This window comes from Antedon bifida, chromosome 7 (assembly GCF_963402885.1).
Source record: "Antedon bifida chromosome 7, ecAntBifi1.1, whole genome shotgun sequence".
Classification (NCBI taxonomy): domain Eukaryota; kingdom Metazoa; phylum Echinodermata; class Crinoidea; order Comatulida; family Antedonidae; genus Antedon; species Antedon bifida.
The window spans coordinates 24101419-24121905 of record NC_136232.1 but is presented as its reverse complement, the minus strand read 5'-3'; the positions used below and the strand labels follow the sequence as shown (position 1 = coordinate 24121905).

The following is a 20487-nucleotide window of genomic DNA, read 5'->3' as shown; positions in this document are numbered from 1 at the left end:
AGGTGGGACCTCTCTCCACCATTTTTTCGCGTATGAAAGTTGGCGCATGAGTGACTACGTACCGGCTCAATGCGCAAGATTGACTACAAACCACCAGCGGCCATGACTGACGTTTACGTACACCAACTCAGTTTGCGCACACGTGACTACGAACCACCACCTCAGTCCGCCCATTGAGTGACGATTACGTACTATCAGTTTGCCACGATCTGTGACGTGATGAGGCATCTAAAATTATCAGTAAGAACAACAACTTCGCAGTAGGCCTACCACCCACTTATTTGATAATCCATTTGACCCACACGTAGCTAAGCCAATAGTGCAGTATGGTTAGTATCCATAGGCCTAAAATTCCGGGGTTTCAATACACAACAAAAAAATGTGACTGACACTCTCGTGAGCTTTGTTTGGACGTTAATACTCTATCCTTTCATTACATGAAAAGAAAAGAACAAACGTGCGCCAGGTTGTGACAACTGAACCGTAAAAAATGCCTTGTTAAAAGCATTCTTCCTCGTAAGGAGGTACCCGGTCTCCTAATCACCACCTACCTAGACGAGGAAGTTCTTTTGTTCTTTATGGATTTTACCCACGTGACTGGAGTGAAGTTGAGTGAGTTTCCACGTGCTGACTATCGCCAGGCTTCGTTTGATTGGTTGATTCTGAACAAGCCGATTAGTGTCACAAACATTAAGCGTCCGATATCAGCTTCGCTCGTGCCTCTTGTTTTATAATTCAATAGGTGTCGTTGTATGTCGTTTTACTATTTTACGGATCCTTTGCAGTACCCGAATGAAACAACTGTCCCCCGTTACAAAGGAATTTACATACGGCTACCAAGGCATCGAGAATGTGGATATACCCATACCCGCATCATTAAATTGAATGCAATAACTATTATTGTAATTGTTGGAGCTTACTGGATTTGATACTTAAATAATGACTTCTGTTTCAATCTTGCGATACGATACAGCTATATCGCAGCAAAGTGTTGGACTTAACACAGGCATTCAGTAAGTTGATTTCGTTATTTATATAAAAATCCTCATTATTATTCGTTTAATAATATCATGTAAATATTATCAAATAGGCCTACAAACGGGTCATTTTACTGTTTCTTCGGTGGCACGGGTACATTCTACGAAAGCATGGTAAATGGTGCGAGTTTCGTAGGTAATAAGTGTAGGTCAAATTTAAAGTGGGTTAAATTAAATCGGGGAGATTTCCCTTGTTAGACGAAACTATGTCAAAGTATAGGCCTACTGCTGGGTTTAGTTTTCGGCATTGTAACCGGAATAGTAACATTTTACTTTATTATTACTATGGTGTAAAAAGGGTATGTTAAAATTCATGAATCATGGAAATGGGAAGATGTTTAATTGAATTGAATAATTACGTAATTTTAATTTTCTGGTAATTTCTAAATAATGGCATTAAATACCCTTTGACAAAGTTGTGATCGACCGTTCCATCCAGTCCATAAGCCACTGTGTATTTTAGCACTATTCTGCAGAGAATCTATCATGTAATAAAGTATATAACCTCTCCTTTGAGACACCCTTATTCAGGGGACACTTAACCTATTAATGGGGACACTTTCTCAGGAAACAGACGAGAGGAAAGGTTTATTTGTGTCCCGAAAGTTTTGCAATTAAATAATATATGTTCTATTGCGTTCAATGACAATAGTCATGTCTTTTTTGTTTTCTTATCTTATCTGAAAATATGAATACCATTTCTATATTAAATACATCACCTTTTGTTATTGTTTGTGTTATGATAACAAAGGCTGTCTCGCAAAGATATATACGAACGTATTCAACAACAATGAGTGATTTATTGCTTTGTGGTATTGTTTCTGTGCAGTGAGTAATTACGTGAATTGAAAAGAATATCTTGCCCTGTGGCGTGAATTAACGACCCGTTATTCATGGGCATAATTCGCAATCGCGGCTAGAGTAAATATTTTTAATTAGTTACATAATTGACTGCTCAATCAGTTATCGTTATTGTTTATGATACTATTTTAATAATGATGTCATATTGTGGGCATTATTGCATGGAACACCCTTATTATGGGATGCTTTCATGTGAAACAAACGAAGGACAATAATATGTGGCACAATTCGGGGACACCCCTATTAAGGGGACACGTTTGGCCCCCGAAGTTGTCCCCTTAAATAGAGGTTCTATACTGTATCCTATATCATAACACAATGCAGTTAACAGTAATAATAATTATATAATCATTATTATTATTACTACAGTAAATAGCTTTCGATTGTATTTTAATCGTTTATGTTTATTTATAATGATTTTCTTGTTTATCAAGGACTCAGTCAAGTTATCTATCACCGATGGAAGACAAGACAACGACACGAAAGAGAAAGGTCAGTATTGAAGGTCATCAATGCACGTAACCATAGTGATTACGCGTCGTTTTCCCACTAGCAGTAACTCAATCTCCGTAACCGTTGATATAAAATCATCATAATATCATAAATTTCCCATATTGCGTGTCATTTGATATTACGGACCCGTGTGTGACGCATCGTTATTAAAATAACAGAATCGTTGGATATTTCTTCAGAAGGCGGTGTTTAAATATCGTGACATTCTCAAGGTGTTAATGGATAAAGAATGCCTTAGGATGTTTGAACAAGTTGAACTTAGAATATTATTAAAAATGCAGAACGTTAGAATATTCATATACCTATACGTGTTACTTAGAAAAAACAGCAATGCAAGAGCAACGTTGAATTGACTCTTCCCTAGCGAGATAATACTTTGATATCATGCTGAAAAGGGCCATTAATGAAATCAAGAAAACACCAGCAATCTGATTATTTACACTTCGTCTAGCAAAATGCCCTTTGTTATAAAATACTACCTCATACTTGGTTCTGGCAATTCTTTGCCGTTCGTATTATTGTATTGTCGTATAATTATCGTACATATTAGTAATTGGATTTATACGTTTCACAAGGCAATAGTGATTACCCGAGTGAATGTCCATAAAACACTCGATCGATACGATTAGAAATTCGCATATTTTAAACTATCTTATGTTGGTCTTACATACACGACCTGTGGGCCAATAGCAATATGTCTTTCTTTATATTTAATACTCGCAATTACTTAAGTTGTATCAACCTCGGGACAAAGGAGGTTAGGCTAGGGTATATTCAATCCATTCATCGGCTTGACAGTGATGAAAGAGGTGTGTACTATATAGCATTCATGTTTAAGTAGGCTTACGAATAGAAATAGCTCTGTGAGAGAGAAATCCAGTCTTTGTTTTCAATCTCCCATACTGTACATTATAGAAAAGAACATTTATTTACAAGGAACTGGCGAAACGATTAATTGTGTCGAATTTATACTCGTGGCCATCTGTTCCCTCTTTAAGCACGTGTGTAAAAGAACCCAATCAAATTAACAGTTTTTAAGAGGCTTTTTATATTCTCAAGACACCAATAATTTGTATAGGTCTATACAACCACAATAGTTGCAATAATGCTAGGTAGTGTAATTACAATTGTATATATTATCTCCTATATTATCGTTCAATTGTTATTTATATTATGCAATTTTCTAGTTATAGCTAAGCCTATTGTTGTATTCGTATCATAACTTTCCATTTCAAAACAGTCTCACTCTCCATATTGTTTTTTATTAATAATGTTTAAACATTCAAATAATAAATAAACCACCTGTTCTATATAGTATATATATTTTTAGCATAGATTTGAACAATTTTGTGTCTTAATTCCAATTCTTAAGTCCAAAGTCTAAGTCCATGTTGTCGCGTACGATACTAAAGCGCGTACGATACGGAAGCGCGTACGATACGGAAGCGCGTACGATACGGAAACGCGTACGATACGGAATCGCGTACGATACGGAAGCGCGTACTTGTGGAAGCGCGGGTCACAGGTGTATTGGAAGACAACAACTTAAATTGCCTGGAATTTGATGATCTAAATCACTTTAAAAATAAATAAACGTATGTATAAAACATTAAATAAACTGTAACCTAGGTCTAGTAATAGTATATCGAATGTAGCCTATATAAATATATAAATTATTGATAATCCATGAAGAAAACGTGTTTGCAATTTTGATTTCTTTTGGACGTTCGCGAGCCTCCTAATTACTATCCTGCCAGGAACTTAGAGAGCTGCCTGTGCTTTTATACTGTAAATTACGCTTATATTGTGATGAGATATATGCGATCCTGTCGTGTTCTCCTATTATCTCACTGATTATTAACCGTGCCATTAATTCTGCTATGGTAATCACAATATTGATTCTGTACTTTATTCGTTGAATAATGTAACATTGAAAACACTTACGCTTTCATTCATTCATCACACGGAATTTCTTGTCCAATTTAGCGTTATGGACATTTTTCGTTTTCTTTATTTAAAAGCAACCTATCCATAATCTTTCATCACATTTTTCGACGACAAAATATGCAAGTAATTATACAGTCGAATTAATCCGTGCAAAATGTTGCTGAGTTAGTTCTGGAATTTTTTCTCAAATATAATTGCAATTTACACATATTTACACATAGCCTATTAAACCAAATATGATACTCATTATTTTGTTATTCTCGATATTGGTAAACTTAACTATAGGCCTAAACCTGACAATTTCGTTTCATAAATTGGTAATTATTTGAATTGTTTTATTAATTTATCATGTGCTGTCCACCACCGTATCTATTTATACAATTAGCCAGTGACGTCACAAAATGACACAATGTTGGCACGCGTGCACACAAGCCGTGCAATTCTCAACTCGCATGTACTATACGTGTCTGAACAAAATAAATCTCGATTTTCCAGTAGTAATTTACTCATTTAATAACCGTTTCAAATATAAAAATCATTATAAATACTGACTATGCCTATATACATTGTCAATTATAGTTTGCTAGGGAGATACTACGCTATTTTTCATTTATTACTTCAATTTTCGCATAGCTCGGAATATTCTATCTTTGTTAGTTGCTTTATTTATGACTTTCACGTACTCAGCCATCTAATATTCTCAACCACTCACTAGGCCTACATGTTTTTATCTACCTTGTGCGTTCAGTACCGTACACTTACTCTCTAGAGTATGCACATTCTGTAATTAAGTATTCAAAATATTCCACAAAAAGTTTGCTTGTCGCATTAAATGTTTTATTAGCACCATGTGGGCTGTACACACGGCGACCGGACCTACATAAAACGCTCGATTCTAAATAAAAACGTAAGGTGTCTATTTGGTAAATCTATTCATCAGTAGTAAGTTATTTGATTCGTTTATATAATCCGTGACGTCATGAATTATCGCCGCTGAATGATACGATAATGCAATAATCTTTTTCTTGTATTGTATTACGTTCTTCAAGTAAACGTAAGTTTATGTATAATTTGCCATTACCATAAGCAATTAGCAATTAGATGCCAAATTTCCACAATTAAAGACGAGTATTGTAAGTATCGAATTTTTATTGGAATTGCAACATTTGATCACCTTTTGAAATAATCTTTATGATATACTTTCGCTTCAGCTAACTTCTCATCGACTTGTGGAGAAAAGGCGGCGTGATCGGATCAACAAGAGTTTGCACGAGCTGCGGGACATCATCCCAAAACTGACCAGAACAACGCAGGTATGTACGAATATGACAAGTAGGCCTCAGTGCCGTATCTTGACCCGACAATACCGGGTAGCAATGCTACCGGATAGGCCTACCGACTATTTGCATAACATTGGAAAAAAAGTCAACAAGGAAAGAAGAGTTCTCTCGAAATAAAACATTTGATTTTCACCAAAACTCTTCTTTCACCACCGCCGTCCCCACCCGCCATTAATGTCCTAAAACAACTCACTCTCATTACAGCAAAACGCCGTTTATACATTTGTTTATACATTTCTGAAGTGGGTCCTAAACGCAACATAATTCGAGATTGGACCTTGACGCGTTTCGAAGTCTATTCTAACTTATGCTTGGTTCCCACTAGGATGCAACGCAAGGACGTAACGCAACGCAAAGTGATACCAATCTCAAGCAATGGATTATTCAAACAGTCACGTGTGATTAATCAGCTCGCTTGCGTTGCGTCTACGTCCTTGCGTTACGTCTTTGCGTTACGAACCAAGCTTAAACGCGCTTGTAAAACGGCACACACAAACTACATTTGCGTTCGCCACACGTCTAAATGCGTTTTGTGAAAACCAAGATTTAAGTACATTACTGCCTTAGGTACAATTGCAAAGTTATTACCCGAAGAACGATTGTGTTACTAGAATCGTATTCAAACTAGCTACTCAGACTTCTAACACGTATCATGTCATGCTGTTTGAGTGGCAATAAATATACGAATAATAGTTTTTACTCTCGCATACTAACAAAGCGAAAAGGTTCTTATTACGTTGGTAAAAGAGTATATGGTTACTTAACGCTGAAACTGAACGTATTTCAAATCAAAGTAATTTTAGACTTTTAATGTTCGCTTATTTTTTCGTGGAAACCCGATGAAATAGCTTCGAAGTATTGCAGAAATTGAACATAGTCCGTGAAAAAATGCAACACGCATGGTGGGAAAGTAATGATGTTTAAACTAAATCTCTTCCATTTTGAATGCCTTTTTTTGAGCACAATATTTTTAGAACCATGCATTAGCATTTGTTTTCAAACTGCTTTTTGTGGTAATTATTTTAAGTTATTATAAGTGGAGTTGTGGCTTGGTGGTTATATGACGCTAAATCCAAGGGTCCTAGGTTCAAGTCCTATTATATGTCAGAATGTTTTCTAATGACAAACAATAACTCCACTCACAAAGGAGACAATAAGAATTTGTTTACGTAGAGCATCTTACAGTGTATGTTTGTCTTGAGAACGGGATTGCCAACTTTAAGAATTCGTTATTATTATCCTTGGCAATATTGGGGAGAAAGGCGGGTGGAGTGTGTTTATAATTTTGTTCCATAGAAGTGATTTTGAGCACAACATTTTTTAACCATGCATTATAGTATAATTAGGAATCATCGCTACTACCGGTACTACATTACCACTTTGTATTCTAACTGCGTTTTTACACCAATAATTGAAATGTTGGTGAGAGCATGGAGGAAATAGTGAGAGGGAGGCGGATGGTAGATGCATATGTGTTTAAACTATATTTTTTAATCGGACAATGAAAGCCGTTTGAGCGTAGTATTCTTTTTAACAATGCATTATAGTATAATTAGGAATTATCTTCGCTACATTACCTCTTCGTATTCAAACTGCGTTTACAGCGATAATAGAATATATTACGACTGTTGGCCTTAGAAAACAGCTCGTGTAATTATTACTTAAATCAAATTCATATCGTATACTTGATAAGTGTCAACACTACACTGCACATCATATATTCCATTACTTGACAGAGAAAATAGTTTTCTTATTACGTTAATCGTATTTGAGATGCGTCACTAACGCGTCATCAGCCTGTCGTCATGCGTTATTGACGCACGTTCTGAATATCAATGCGTTTTCAATCGTACGTGCAAATATTACATAATGTTCTCGTGTAAGGTTTAATACTCGTATTTGAAAAAAAATATGTATGTTTGTTTTGCGTGAAAGTGGTTCATTTTCACCGTATTCTGTTAATATGCTAAATTATTCTCCTGTTATGACGTTGTTTGAAGGTAAATGTAGGTAACTGTAGTCTGCTACCTATTGTATATACACTTAGTTATCGTGCGTGTGTGTATTGGATTCAAAATCAATTAGTTGATTTCGAAAATCAATTGTGAGAAATCAAACAAATGTAACTCTATCTCTGTAAAATCATTTCGAATTTCAATATTACCTCACTCATTGACCATTTTCCTCCAAAAGTAATATTTTTTAAAGTCGATTCACTTTACCCGATGATGTTAGATGTGTGCATTGAAATAGCGGAAAACAGATAAATGTTGGCAAAACATTAATAAATATACAATTAAAGAAAAAAATGATGAGACAAATGAATGATTTGATAGATGGATGAATGAATAGATTGGTTTATGGCAAGAAGTGATTTATTGATTGGCCCCCTAGTTATATTATTATTGTTATTGAGAATATTTGAATGATGGGTCGGTTAGTATAGGAAGGGTGAGGGTGGTCATGAATCAATGAATATTATGGGATGATGTAGGCCTACTGTATTAATGGGTGAGTATACTTGCCGAGGGGCGGGGCCAACACAGCAAATGACTTCAGTTGAAAGGAACAACATAAAGACGGATTTATATGTGTATTTGTGTGCATTGTTAAAACTGTATGATGATATCGCGTACAGGTGCGCGTACAGGTGCGCGTACATCCGGATGAGCGTATTGATGATGTGAAATTGCTTGTTATCGTCTTTTCTCGATTCTGTCATTTCCTTCCGTTTCTGTTTGTGCATCTTCCTTCCACCATTGTGTGTCACCATGAGCAACACAACTGTGTATCACTCAAGGTGTAATTTCCCGTTATTCATTCATAAATTTAGTTATTTATAGTACTTTCAATGCATGCTACTACTTAATAGGAAACAACGATAATATTGATACGTTGTATACGGGGCGCCGTTCCGGGCAAAATTATAAATATAACTGATGAAACGCGCAGGAGAAAGCGGTGTGCCTCTACTAACTAATGTGGCATATTTGGCGCGGCATAACTGCTTGGATTTCCAAGAAAGAAGTTTATTCCAACATTATCAATTATAACATAAAATTGATTTTAATGTTACATAGGCCTAACCTATTAAGTGTAGGATATTACGGGGACACCTTCGGGACCGATCGAAGTAGCGCCTTAGGTTTGTACATTGGATAGGGGGTTTCCGTATAGTGTTAAAACGTATATTGCTCCTTGTATGTTTCACGGGACAAATGTCCCCTGTAGTACCCCTCTGGATATGTCTTGACGGAAAAGTTCTACTGTAGGCCTAACCTATTAGGGGACACTTTCTCGAAAGGCGTCCCCTTAGTGGGCGAGGGGTTCTACTTTACAGTAGGCCTAGTACTATTGCATAGTAGACCTAACAATACTGGCACCCTGGATGAGTAGAATGCAAACGTGATATTTAGGTGTGTACAACCGGAACACTTCCATTTAAATGGGTCTGCATTACGTCCTTGGTTAACCCAATTAGGTGCATCACCCTTTGGTATAAGAAATATACCGAACAGGTGGTATATGATAGATGAGATTAAAATTAGCCATTGTTCGCGTGTCAAGGGTGGTAGTGATTTCTCGAAATATCCCCATTGGAAGACCATCCTCACGTCTTGTATTATTGTTAATGTAATCAGCACAATGTAGGGACTATTAAGTTTGCAAAGTTAGTCGTCACAAACCAGGGAGATGTAAATGTTACATCTCCCTGCACAGACGTTAATAAATAGCAACCGAAGCTCCAGTTAAACAAATTCTTTATTTTATTGATCGGGGAAAGACCAGGATGGCGGAACACTGCGTGGTACAAATTATAGGGCCCATTAAGCTTAGTTTTACACGGGTAAATCAAAGTTAGTGATATTACCTGTGCCCGTGTGAAACCAACTTAAGGGTCTTTCACACCTGTTCCGGCAAGGTCCGGCGAATCGAACGCCAATGTTTCGCTTTCACGACGCTCTACGCCGCTATGCGCCAATCGATATGCGCGTAGACGCGTAAAAACGAAACATTGACGTACGATTTGATTTGCCGTTGCCGGACCGGAACCGTGTCGGAACAGGTGTGAAAGACCCTTTATCCGGTTATATACAAGTCTGAAGAGGCCCCACAGAGAGAACTATTATATATAAATATAATTCTCCTCAATGTTGCAAAACGTTTGTCAATACTATCTGCATTATACTGATATTTTTGCCATTAATGGATTTTAATTTTTCACCTGCTAGGCCCGACTGCAGCTGATCATTCAATCTACCTATAAGGCTACTTAATCAGTAGTTGCTATTGTTAATTATTCTCCATGAGTAGCCGCAACTCAGCTTTTGTTATTAACGGTAACCCAAGCATTATATCGCTCTTTTGTTTAGGCCTAGCTATTTCAGAAAGTTGTACAATACGGTCCATTGTAAAAAATATCGTTACAACAACTATATATAAAAGGAATTAAGCGTTCTATGGTAGGCCTATTTATTTTTGCCCGGTATTAATATTATATGAATACAAATTCTTCTGTTTAATTTCACACTTAATCTTTTTAAGGATTTTAAAAAGAACGTTACGGAATGTTTTTGTATAAAGGCTGTCCATTCTGACTGGGTATGCGTAGGGCTGACAATACGCCACAATGGTTTTGAACAGTGGACTATCGTTAAAATAATCGCTTTTGAATTGGTTGATTGGTTAAATATTAATTTTTAACAACCACAAACATTGGGCCTACTCGATCAAGCCGATGAGTGAGAGTAGGCCAATCGGTCCTAAATAAAATACACACTCGATTTAGAATCCGGGACGATTCGGCCCTGAGACGATTCGGCCCGGGACGATTTGGCCTGGGACAAATTGTCCCTCTACCGCGATTTATTTGTTTCATTTATTAAAATTTTGGCTTCTCACTTTAGACGTTTAAAAACGACAAGGTGGAACTTTTACAAGCAACCATTGACTATCTTAATGAGAATGGAAAGAAAACTCAGCCCCAACTGAGATTAACGCAACACACACTGAAAGGAACGCAACCAACGTTGAATGTAACGCAACATACACTAAAAGGAACGCAACCAACGGTGAACGTAACGCAACCCATGGTGAACGTAACGCAACCAACAGTGAATGTAACGCAACCCACACTGAAAGTAACGCAGCCAATACAAGGTTTGTATAACTACACGTGACGTGTATGCCACAAATCAATGCAATAGATTGGGGAGGGTGGGTGGGTGGTGAAGGGACGCTGCCATCCTGTCCTTTCTCTCAACCCCCTCCCCCCACCTTCCCGACAATGCTTACAAAATGGTACGGTTGGCATTACAATAAAAGTATACATATCATTTTCGAAATAATCAACGAATTTGCGCGCGTATAAAGCTCAACTTCAGCACGCTATATTGTTAGCTTGCGTTTTGGTGTTATTGAACTTTTAGGTACACAATTGACCTCAACCTTTTTTAATACTTCCTCTATGTTTCCTACTAAACTAAAATTTCCGGTTATATCAAATCCTTTTGGAAAAAGGTATATTCGACCTAGTAATAACATAACCGTACAATACAGTATTTAGGCCTACTATTTGAGATTATTATTATTATGTAATGTATACTAAAAACTGTGAGGCCCTACTTCAATAAGAAAAAAAAACTCTCCGGAGTGACCAAAATAGTTAGGCCTACATTGATCCTATTAAATTGTAGCCTACTCATGACATGGAATGGGCGCGGAGTGCGGTTTCCACTGCATGGTTTGAACATTGAAATGTACCCTCAATAAACAGTATAGCCATAGTCGATGTTATTCAAATATTAGCCAAATTAAAAATCGAATGATTTCCACTGAATTATGGAAAATAGAATGATGCGGTCAAATATTATCTCTAATATCGTCTAGTTCCTACTAATGTGACCTATTGCAAAAGTGCATCAAAGTTGGTGACCAAGAGCTCGGCTAGTTCACATTATAGAACAAAGATTACCAGTTTGTCGGGCCACAGAACCGCGCCGCCCAGACGTGGGTATTATAATCAACCTACTTCATCAGGACTGGAACCGTACATTGTGTGCCGTGTAAATACATTTAGAGCTGATCATACATACAGTAGGCCCAATACTTCAACTTGTAGATTCAATGTAAACATCATTATCTAATCTGGCTTGCATTGAATATTTTGTAATCAGTAATTTTATTAATTCTCTCGAGGTTAAAAGTGGAATGATACTTATACTCCTTTGAGTATAAACGCGCCGCAAGTAAAGCTTGGTTCCCACTAGACGTAACGCAAGCGAGTTGACCAATGACAAGCGGCTGTTTGAATAACCCATTGCTTTGTGATTGGTAACATTTCTTGCGTTGCTCTTACATCATTTTGTTGCGTCCTAGTGAACGACGTAGGCACTATACGCTAGTTTGACCAATCACAAGCAGTTTCGTGATCCATCGCTTAAGCTTGTTGGTGTCACTGTGTTGCGTCCAAATGGAAAACCAAGTTTTCTTGCGTGTCTACCTAACAAAGCATCCCGATTCGGGGCTTACATTCAAAAGAAAATATCATTGTATTCCGGTTTCGGTTAGAATACATTAAAAACATGTTATGAATATTTATAAGATTTAAATATTAATATTAAATTTTAACAAATTCGAATCTAACATTCTTTAGAAATGTTTTATTATAAACATTAATGTATGTTATAATAGTATGATAAGGTCCAATCCAAAGTATTGTTTAGCTAACATTTATATTGTATGACATGATTAATGATACTAATAGCATGCGATTTAAGTATTTATTGTTGATAAATAAGATCATCAAAAACTTGTATGTTGTCTGATACTTTGTTGCGGACCTAGTGAGAAGTAGGAAGGTTCGTCGGGAAGAGAAGGCACCTGATGATCGAATCTGACCTTACCATACATACCGCATACATTTAATAATCAAGGCATTTATAGTTACTAATATTGGGGGTTGTTTTGGTATGTCTAATCTAAATGTGTCATTAAGGAATCATTGTGTTTCCTTAGCGTAACATTACAGCATACTATCGCGACACACAGTATGACTGACTATGTATGACTATGATTGATTGATTTATTGATGCATCTTTGGGTGGCTGGTAGCTAGGAACCCCAGTGGAGTGTTGGACTTTTTTTTTAAACGAAATCTATGATTCTGTTATTTTCTTTTCCTGATACATGCCGGTTGTTTTAGAAACAAAATATAGTAACACGTATTTCCACTGACTTTCACAAGTCGCGGAAAAACTTCAAATCTTGGCAAATTTCAAAATTCACCAAAAAAAATAAAGAAAAGATTAATAAGAATAATAGTGTCATGACCAATAAAATTTCAATAATTTCGGTCAAAGTTTGAAAGACTGAAAAATAATATAGATTATTATTATAGGCTCCTATATGCTTGGATAATGAGATCCATTTTGGCTTGTTTAATGTCTGCGCTCAAATTAAAATACGAAAATGGGTACTCGATCCGCTGTCAAAAAGTTACTTGAATACCCACGTCATAAGAAGTACACTGGTCAGTTGACACGCGTAGTGACCACTAGATACTAGGTACACAGTTCATAAACATCTGTTAGGCATACACTTAAATCCAAGTAATATTTACATAAACCGTGTGGATGTGTTTACAAACGGTAATTGTGTTAATATATGACAACATGCGAATCGGGTTGTTAAATGCCTTGTCAACAAGCTGTTATATATTAATAATTCAAGCGATAAAGGTTGATAAAAGAAACACGAAATGAAAGAACTATACTCTTTTATTCATAATATTCTCGCCGTAAATACGCGTTTTAAGTGCCTTCAATGAGAAGCCTGACAAAGGCTTGAATATTTTCTGAAGTCGAATCACTTAAAAGATTAAATTCTTCTTTTTAAGAATTAATATTGAATGACAATGGTCAGCTCAAGGCATGTTTTTTTTAGCTAAAAAGACGTGTTTTATATTTGTTGAAGGCGACTTAAATCAATCGATCATTTTTCGTATATAAGTATCTTATACAAGTTTAGTTTAAAAATGTTTAATTTTAAAGAGGGCGCACTTCAATAATTACATTTTCTTTTCATTAGAAAAAGTTTTCTTCAGTTTTTGTATTGTCCCTTGAGATTCCTAAGTATATTTTATATGAAAGTTAAACAATTATTTTAATATTTTTTTTAAAATAAAAATTGGATTTTTATTTTTCAATCTTGATATTTATTTGCAGATATGACTATGTGTACTCAATTGACGGATGTTAGTAACTCAGCTACAGAAATAGCGAGTCGATCAGATGGTTTTCGAGACTGTATGGAAGAGACAATTAGATATCTTATTGAAAATGAAGGATTCCCTTCTGAACATCCAGTAATCTTACGCTTGAGGGCGCACTTACAGCAACGATTGGAACTCTGCGGACATAACAATGGACAAACACAGTTAATTAATCATACAGAGTGTATGAGTAAAACTATTCCAATGATTCCGCATGGAAGTCCAGCCATTCCGACCGGTGCGGTTGAAACCAGCGATAGACCGCTGACAGACATTATGAAGCCTTTGACCATTGACACTCGGTATCAATACGCCATACCGGAATCGATCAGCCAACACCTTACGCAGGACTCGCAAAATAATAATAGCACCCTCAATCGTTGTTTGATCTCAAATAACAGTTTGCTAGCTGTTGTGCCTGAAACAAACGGATATATGAATAACAATGTACAATGCAATATATCAGCCAATCAACAACCTTCGCTACTATATCCGCAACAAATGCACGCAACAAACTGTTCAACAGTGACGAGGGCAGGTTTCAACTTGAACTATGTAGCGCCGTACGTTATGGCATGGGTTCGGCCACAACAACCAAATATGGCTACATGAGGACTTGAACCAATGACACTGGAACAAAATTTACCAGTTTAGAAGTAGTAGTTTTTATTGTATTTTATTTTAACATTGATTTTCTTTTTGTTACAAAGTTATTTTTTCACATTAGTTTTTAAAGAGTTTTGTACTTATTATTGTTAACCAAAAAAAACAAAACAATTTTTTGTGAGTAGTAGCTCATAAAAATATAAAGATCTAATGTTAGGTCTTTGAACAGATAGTCCACATAAGTTGAGACTTCTTGTACTAAAAGTGCTTACAAATTCTCAAATTGTACTCAATTATAGATATTATACTATTATTTTTTGGGTAGTGTGCATAATTGATTGGATACGAAATATCGAAATCGAAATAACCCGTAACTTATATCCAATGTTGTCCAGGAAAATAAAATAAATTTTACTACAGGACTATATTGCATTAAAAAATTGTTTAATACTTTTGCTTTTATTTCAGTATTTTGCCTTTAATAAAAATACTCAATTAGAAAGAGCATGGGGTGTAAAAGAAAACCTGTATCAATATTGTATGATTACCAATATTTTTCAAAATATTGGAATATTAAATATTAAGAATTTCTGCTCTTTATTGAATAAACGTATTCAAAAATATTTTATATTTTGGTGTATTTTTCATATTTTCATTAAATATTAATAAGATTAAATTTATTATTAAAAATCATATAAAATATAATAAAAAAGTGATTGTATACCATAGAGCCGCTCCTTTGAGAGACCTCTATTAAGGGGACACTCACAAATCGAACAAGGGGAAATATATGTTTTAACACTGCTACCAACCCCTATTCAGTGGACACCACCATTTGTTGGGTCTCAAAGCTGTCCCCTTAATAGAGGTTCTGCTATATTTCAGTAAACTAGTTGTTACTTCTATTCTGCATCCATATCTTTCTTCAGCTTGGCGAGACCTAGGAGCCGTGCGTCCCTCCATTGACGTCTCTCCTCTAGCTTGTCGAGAGGTATCTGCGAATTCATATCCTTGACTATTTCGTTGAGTGCGGCACCGTCAAAAGTTGGAACCGGTCCAAAATCTGCTGAAACTGATTTCATACTTGACGCATATCGATCTATATAGTTTTGCATACCTGGTGATGAATTTTAAATGAAATATTATAAGAATATTAAATATTAATTCATTAATTTGCAGGACTGCTTAAATGCTTTTGACAGACTATTGACATTTTAGCACTACTCTTCCACTTACCAACCCTCCACCCCCCCCCTAAAAAAAACCCCGCCCCCACCCTGTTTGAAACTACCGTAACAGGTGCCAACTAACAAATTGTAGTTACATCATTTATACTCTTAATATATATGCTTAAGATATGCTTAAATTGCTGGTAGCCAATTTAAGTAGGTTATGCACACATTACCAACAGCTAAACATTCCATTAGAAGGACAAGGCTATGATCATGGCTAAACCTTCGCACAGCACTATCAAATGTTAATCATCTTCGAGAAAACAGATTATAATGCTAATATATAATTGCTTTTTTGTATCATATCACTTTATATTTGGATTCTCTCCTATCTGGTTTAATATCATGCTTGATAACATTACAGTAACTTAATCAGGTGTGACCTCTTGACCTCTCTAAAAACTAAATTCATATTCATATTCTTGCTAAGACGATTATAGATATCTTATATGTAACATCCATAGATTACCATCATTAATGACTAATTTCAATATATAAAGTAATCTGATTATTTTGTATTATTAGGTTCTGTCTATCTATCAAATTAGTGTGATGTGCCCAAATATGGTAGTGATATTCCCAAATATGGTATAGTGATATGACATCATCATCATGTCCATATATGGGCACATCACATTGCTTTATCACATAAAGATAGTGTAGATAGAGCTTTAGTGGAGAAACTTAATATAGAAAATACAATCCTATTTGGGCAATTATGAAGATAAACAAGAGATCAGTAATTTATTTAAGCTATTATAAGCACCTTCCGATTTCAGAAATCGTGGAACCACCCCTGGATAGGAAAGGCTTGAAATTTTACCTTCAGCGTTAAGATGCATGACTTCAAATGGACCAAGAAAAGCGTATCGTGGGCCTAGGCCAGCTGTCATTACCTTATCCACGTCCTCAGCTGACATTACACCATCCTAAGAATAATAAGAAGTTAAGAGTATTAGCAAGCAGATTAGCAGACTAATCCGTACCAGCTTGAATAAGTCCAGATGCTTAAAGATATATTGTCCCCCCAAAACATGAAAAATGAAGATTAATTAAATCAGACTTTGAATAGGTTATTTTGTAGTTTCAATAAAGTTAATCACTTCCATAGAAAAAAAAAATTAAAAAAAATAACATAATAAATGGTTAAATTCAACCAAAATTCCATTGGCTGGCAGCCAATTTAGCCATTTTTTGCTTTAAATTACATTTTTTTCAGGTAAATAAATTTTGTTTAGATCCATTTTTGGTCAAAGTGGATTACTATTATGTGACATTAAAATGGCATATGCAACAACAAAAATGTAAAAAATTATTTTTCAGGGGGACAATACATCTTTAAATACATTTTAAGCATCAATGGAGAATGATTTGTAAAAGACAGAAAGTACAATTAAAACAACTAAAAGTAAACATATATAGGCTACAAAATAAACATTTATTTCTCTTTCTTTTCAAATACAAGAAACAATTCATAAAAAAAACAGAAGCTGATGTGAGGAGGGACAACTAATATAAAAAAAGTTCCCACTTGTGATTACCAAATACAGCACTCTGGTCGATATGTCACTGCATTGCGTTCTAGTGGGAACCACGCTTAAGTAACAATTAGATGAAAAAAGATAATCGAGTATAATTAGACAATAATATTAAAATACCTGAACAAGACGCCAGCATTCTCCAATAATTGCATATTGGATACGATTTAAAGCAAATCCTGGCAACTCTTTTTTAATCAATACAGGAACTTGACCGATCTCTTTCATTAATGCCTTCGTTCGTTCCACAATCTGTTTCTGTGTCCAGCGAGAGGGAATAACTTCCATAAGAGGAACATAATAAGGAGGATTAACCTGCAAAAAAAAAAAAAATTGTTTAAAGATGTATTGTCCCCCTGAAAAAATAATTCTTAACAACATTTTTGTTGAATATGCCATTTTAATGTAACATAATAGTTATCCACTTTTACAAAAAATTGGATTAAAAAAAATGTATTTACCTGAAAAAACTGTAATTTAAAGCAAAAAATGGTAAAATTGGCTGGCAGCCAATGGGTTTTTGATTGAATTTAACCATTTATTTTGTCATTTTTTAAGTGAAAACATAATTTTTCTTTCATTTTTTTTTTCTACGGAAGTGATAAACTTTATTAAAACCACAAAATAACATATTCAGAGTCTGATTTAATTAATCTTCATTTTTCATGTTTTTGGGGACAATAGATCTTTAATAATTATTTTAAAAAATCATAAACCCTCCACATAACAGTATATTGCTATTATGTTAAGAATTACTTTTATAATAATTTTGAATTAATTAATACTGTAACATACTAACTGGATGACAAACTATGCATTGGTCACGCTTGGGTAGTTCTTCTGTGAATAGAGAGGGCGCTAGACATGAAGTTGAGCTTGAGATAACAGCACTTTCATCTGCATATTTATCAAGATTTTTGAAAACAGACTTTTTTAACTCTAGATTTTCTGGTACACATTCCTAAAAACGAAAAAAATATAAGTAATATAATGAGAAGTGGAGCTGTAGCTTGGTGGTTAACATGCTTGCCTTCCAATCCCAAGGTCCAGGGTTCAATCCTAAACCTGTGGCAAGGTTCAATCTTGACCTAGTGGCAGGGTTCAATCCTGACCTAGTGGTAGGGTTGTAACTCACGACTCTTTCAACTCCACTTCCTAAGCCTCAAATGAGAGCTCGATAAATTAAAATATAATTTATCTATCCTGTAATTGGAGAGTTTGTGTTGCTGTTGGATGTGTACAAAATATAAAAAAAAGGGTGAAATAATACTTCAAAATATTAAATTAACATACGAAAAAATGTTTCTTTTTACCTGAATATGTTTTGCACCAATAATAGTTTTTTCTAGGTCATTGCTGCCTGATATCAAATTAAACTGTTCATTCACACTCAACGTTCCTCTTAACATGCCAGACTTCTTGGCAGCTTCTAACTGAATTTTAATATCACTTAATGCGGACGTAACCTAGGAAACAATAATCAACATTTAATGTTAATATTTTTAATTAATTAATCATCAATATAAATATATGAGTTCATTGGGTTAAGTGATCATATTTGTACAGATAATACAATATTAGATTTTGGCATAAAAAATGTTTAAAATTATATTTACTAAATTTATGAGTAAAAATATTAAATGAATGATATGCAAGAGAATGTGTATTATTTATTAAACTTAAGCTTAATGAAGGATTATATAGAAGAAGAATACAATGGACATACTAATATTAATATCCACTCCAGAAATATTATGATATATTTTAATTAAAGTTGCAAAACACAAAAGAAAACCAGTTATAATCCCATGCTCAAATATAATGCACTTTTCAATTTATGACCAACTATACGACCCCCGGGAGAGGTGCGTCATTTGTCCGATGTGCGCCATACCTTAGTAACCTTATGAATAACATGACACATTCGTGCGTCAAAAATGTGACTTACTTAGGCTTTAGGTGACCATGACGCACCCATTTCGATGCACTGTGACCATGTTGTTTATGATATTTTGGGTGGTAAAGTGACGAACATTGACACACCATCGTTCATTGATGTGACGTACCCCTGTGTCAGTAATTATTTGTAAATGAGGCACCCATAACGCACCTCTCCGGGGGTCGTATAATGGGTAATAAAATTGAAAAGTGCATTATATTTGAGCATGGGATTAAAACTGGTTTTCTTTTGTGTTTTGCAACTTTAATTAAAATATATTCATTTCAGACACAACACTTTGTTAATTCCATTGTTAATTCAGTCCAAATTTAATCAAGGTACCGACATTTTAACAAATATTGTATCCAGGGACATACACGGTATATCATTTTTTTTTACATTAGAAAGAATATTAAATATGAATATTTAGAATGTAAAAATGACCTGTTCATCTTTGATATCATAAAGGACTACATTGTATCCTGCACCAGCAAACAGCATGGCCCAACTCCGTCCAATCAAACCACTGAAAGCAAGGAAAATACCAAATTAAAAGAAGAGCAGTTACCATGTTTTGTAGGGAATAACCTGTGTTGTTTGTGGTCATGATGATGGGCCCAGGCCAGCAGAGATTTAGTTATTAAAATCTATTTCTTTTTCTTTTGACTTAAATCATATTCTTACTTGATTGATTGATCCTTAAAATGAATGCATTATTATTAATTATCAAATTAATCTTACCATACTGGACTAAGCCCAAGTCAACATAGCAGACAGTGGTAGACAACACCTACCATGATGCAGCTCACTCCACCACCCGCCATGCAACTACCGGCGTTAGCCGGCCTACATAACTAGCTAGTACTACTACTAGCTGGGGCCTAGGCCTAACTAGCCTACTAAAACAAGTACTACTACTCTAGTCTAGGCTATTGTAACTTAATAAAAGTTATACCTCCCGATTATAGCAATTTTCTCTTTTTTAAGAGTAGTTTTTACGGAGTTTGAGGCCATGATTATTTTTCTAAAACGGGGATATCAGGTGATAATGGGACGTCTGCTATCAGTCGCCTGCAATGAAAAATACATTACACCAATTAGTAACTAAAATTAACTAAAAGATTTTAAATAATTTTCTTCATTTTAAAAAAATTTAAGAATTAATATTTTAAGAGTTTACTGATAAAAATGTAAGATTTCAT

General features: G+C 35.0%; 3 protein-coding genes across 3 annotated transcripts in view; 1 reads left to right on the top strand and 2 right to left on the bottom strand.

Annotated features, from left to right (window-relative positions):
* The window catches only part of LOC144848768 (neuronal acetylcholine receptor subunit alpha-10-like), a 171125-nt gene that overhangs the window by 112120 nt on the left and 38518 nt on the right, over window positions 1–20487 (bottom strand). The gene's annotated exons all lie outside the window — the stretch shown is intronic.
* On the top strand, window positions 223–15204 carry LOC144848787 (uncharacterized). Its single transcript, XM_078705720.1, has 5 exons — window positions 223–1013; window positions 2333–2390; window positions 5570–5671; window positions 10606–10858; window positions 13924–15204. The coding sequence occupies exons 1-5, from the start codon at window positions 940–942 to the stop codon at window positions 14580–14582; spliced, it is 1146 nt and encodes a 381-aa protein (XP_078561846.1). The 5' UTR covers window positions 223–939; the 3' UTR covers window positions 14583–15204.
* Window positions 14803–20355, bottom strand: LOC144848792 (lambda-crystallin homolog). The gene is made up of 7 exons (XM_078705724.1): window positions 20241–20355; window positions 19730–19811; window positions 18660–18812; window positions 18146–18307; window positions 17467–17661; window positions 16632–16737; window positions 14803–15693 (listed from the first exon to the last, which is right to left on the bottom strand). The coding sequence occupies exons 1-7, from the start codon at window positions 20297–20299 to the stop codon at window positions 15479–15481; spliced, it is 972 nt and encodes a 323-aa protein (XP_078561850.1). The 5' UTR covers window positions 20300–20355; the 3' UTR covers window positions 14803–15478.

Coding starts and splice junctions, on each gene's coding strand:
- LOC144848787 (XM_078705720.1), top strand. CDS start 940: ATGACTTCTGTTTCAATCTTGCGATACGATACAGCTATATCGCAGCAA. Junction 1,014..2,332: donor GGACTTAACACAGGCATTCA/GTAAGTTGATTT, acceptor TTGTTTATCAAG/GACTCAGTCAAGTTATCTAT. Junction 2,391..5,569: donor CAACGACACGAAAGAGAAAG/GTCAGTATTGAA, acceptor CTTTCGCTTCAG/CTAACTTCTCATCGACTTGT.
- LOC144848792 (XM_078705724.1), bottom strand. CDS start 20,299: ATGGCCTCAAACTCCGTAAAAACTACTCTTAAAAAAGAGAAAATTGCT. Junction 18,813..19,729: donor ATGATATCAAAGATGAACAG/GTCATTTTTACA, acceptor ATTGTTTCCTAG/GTTACGTCCGCATTAAGTGA. Junction 17,662..18,145: donor AATGCATAGTTTGTCATCCA/GTTAGTATGTTA, acceptor TTTTTTTTGCAG/GTTAATCCTCCTTATTATGT.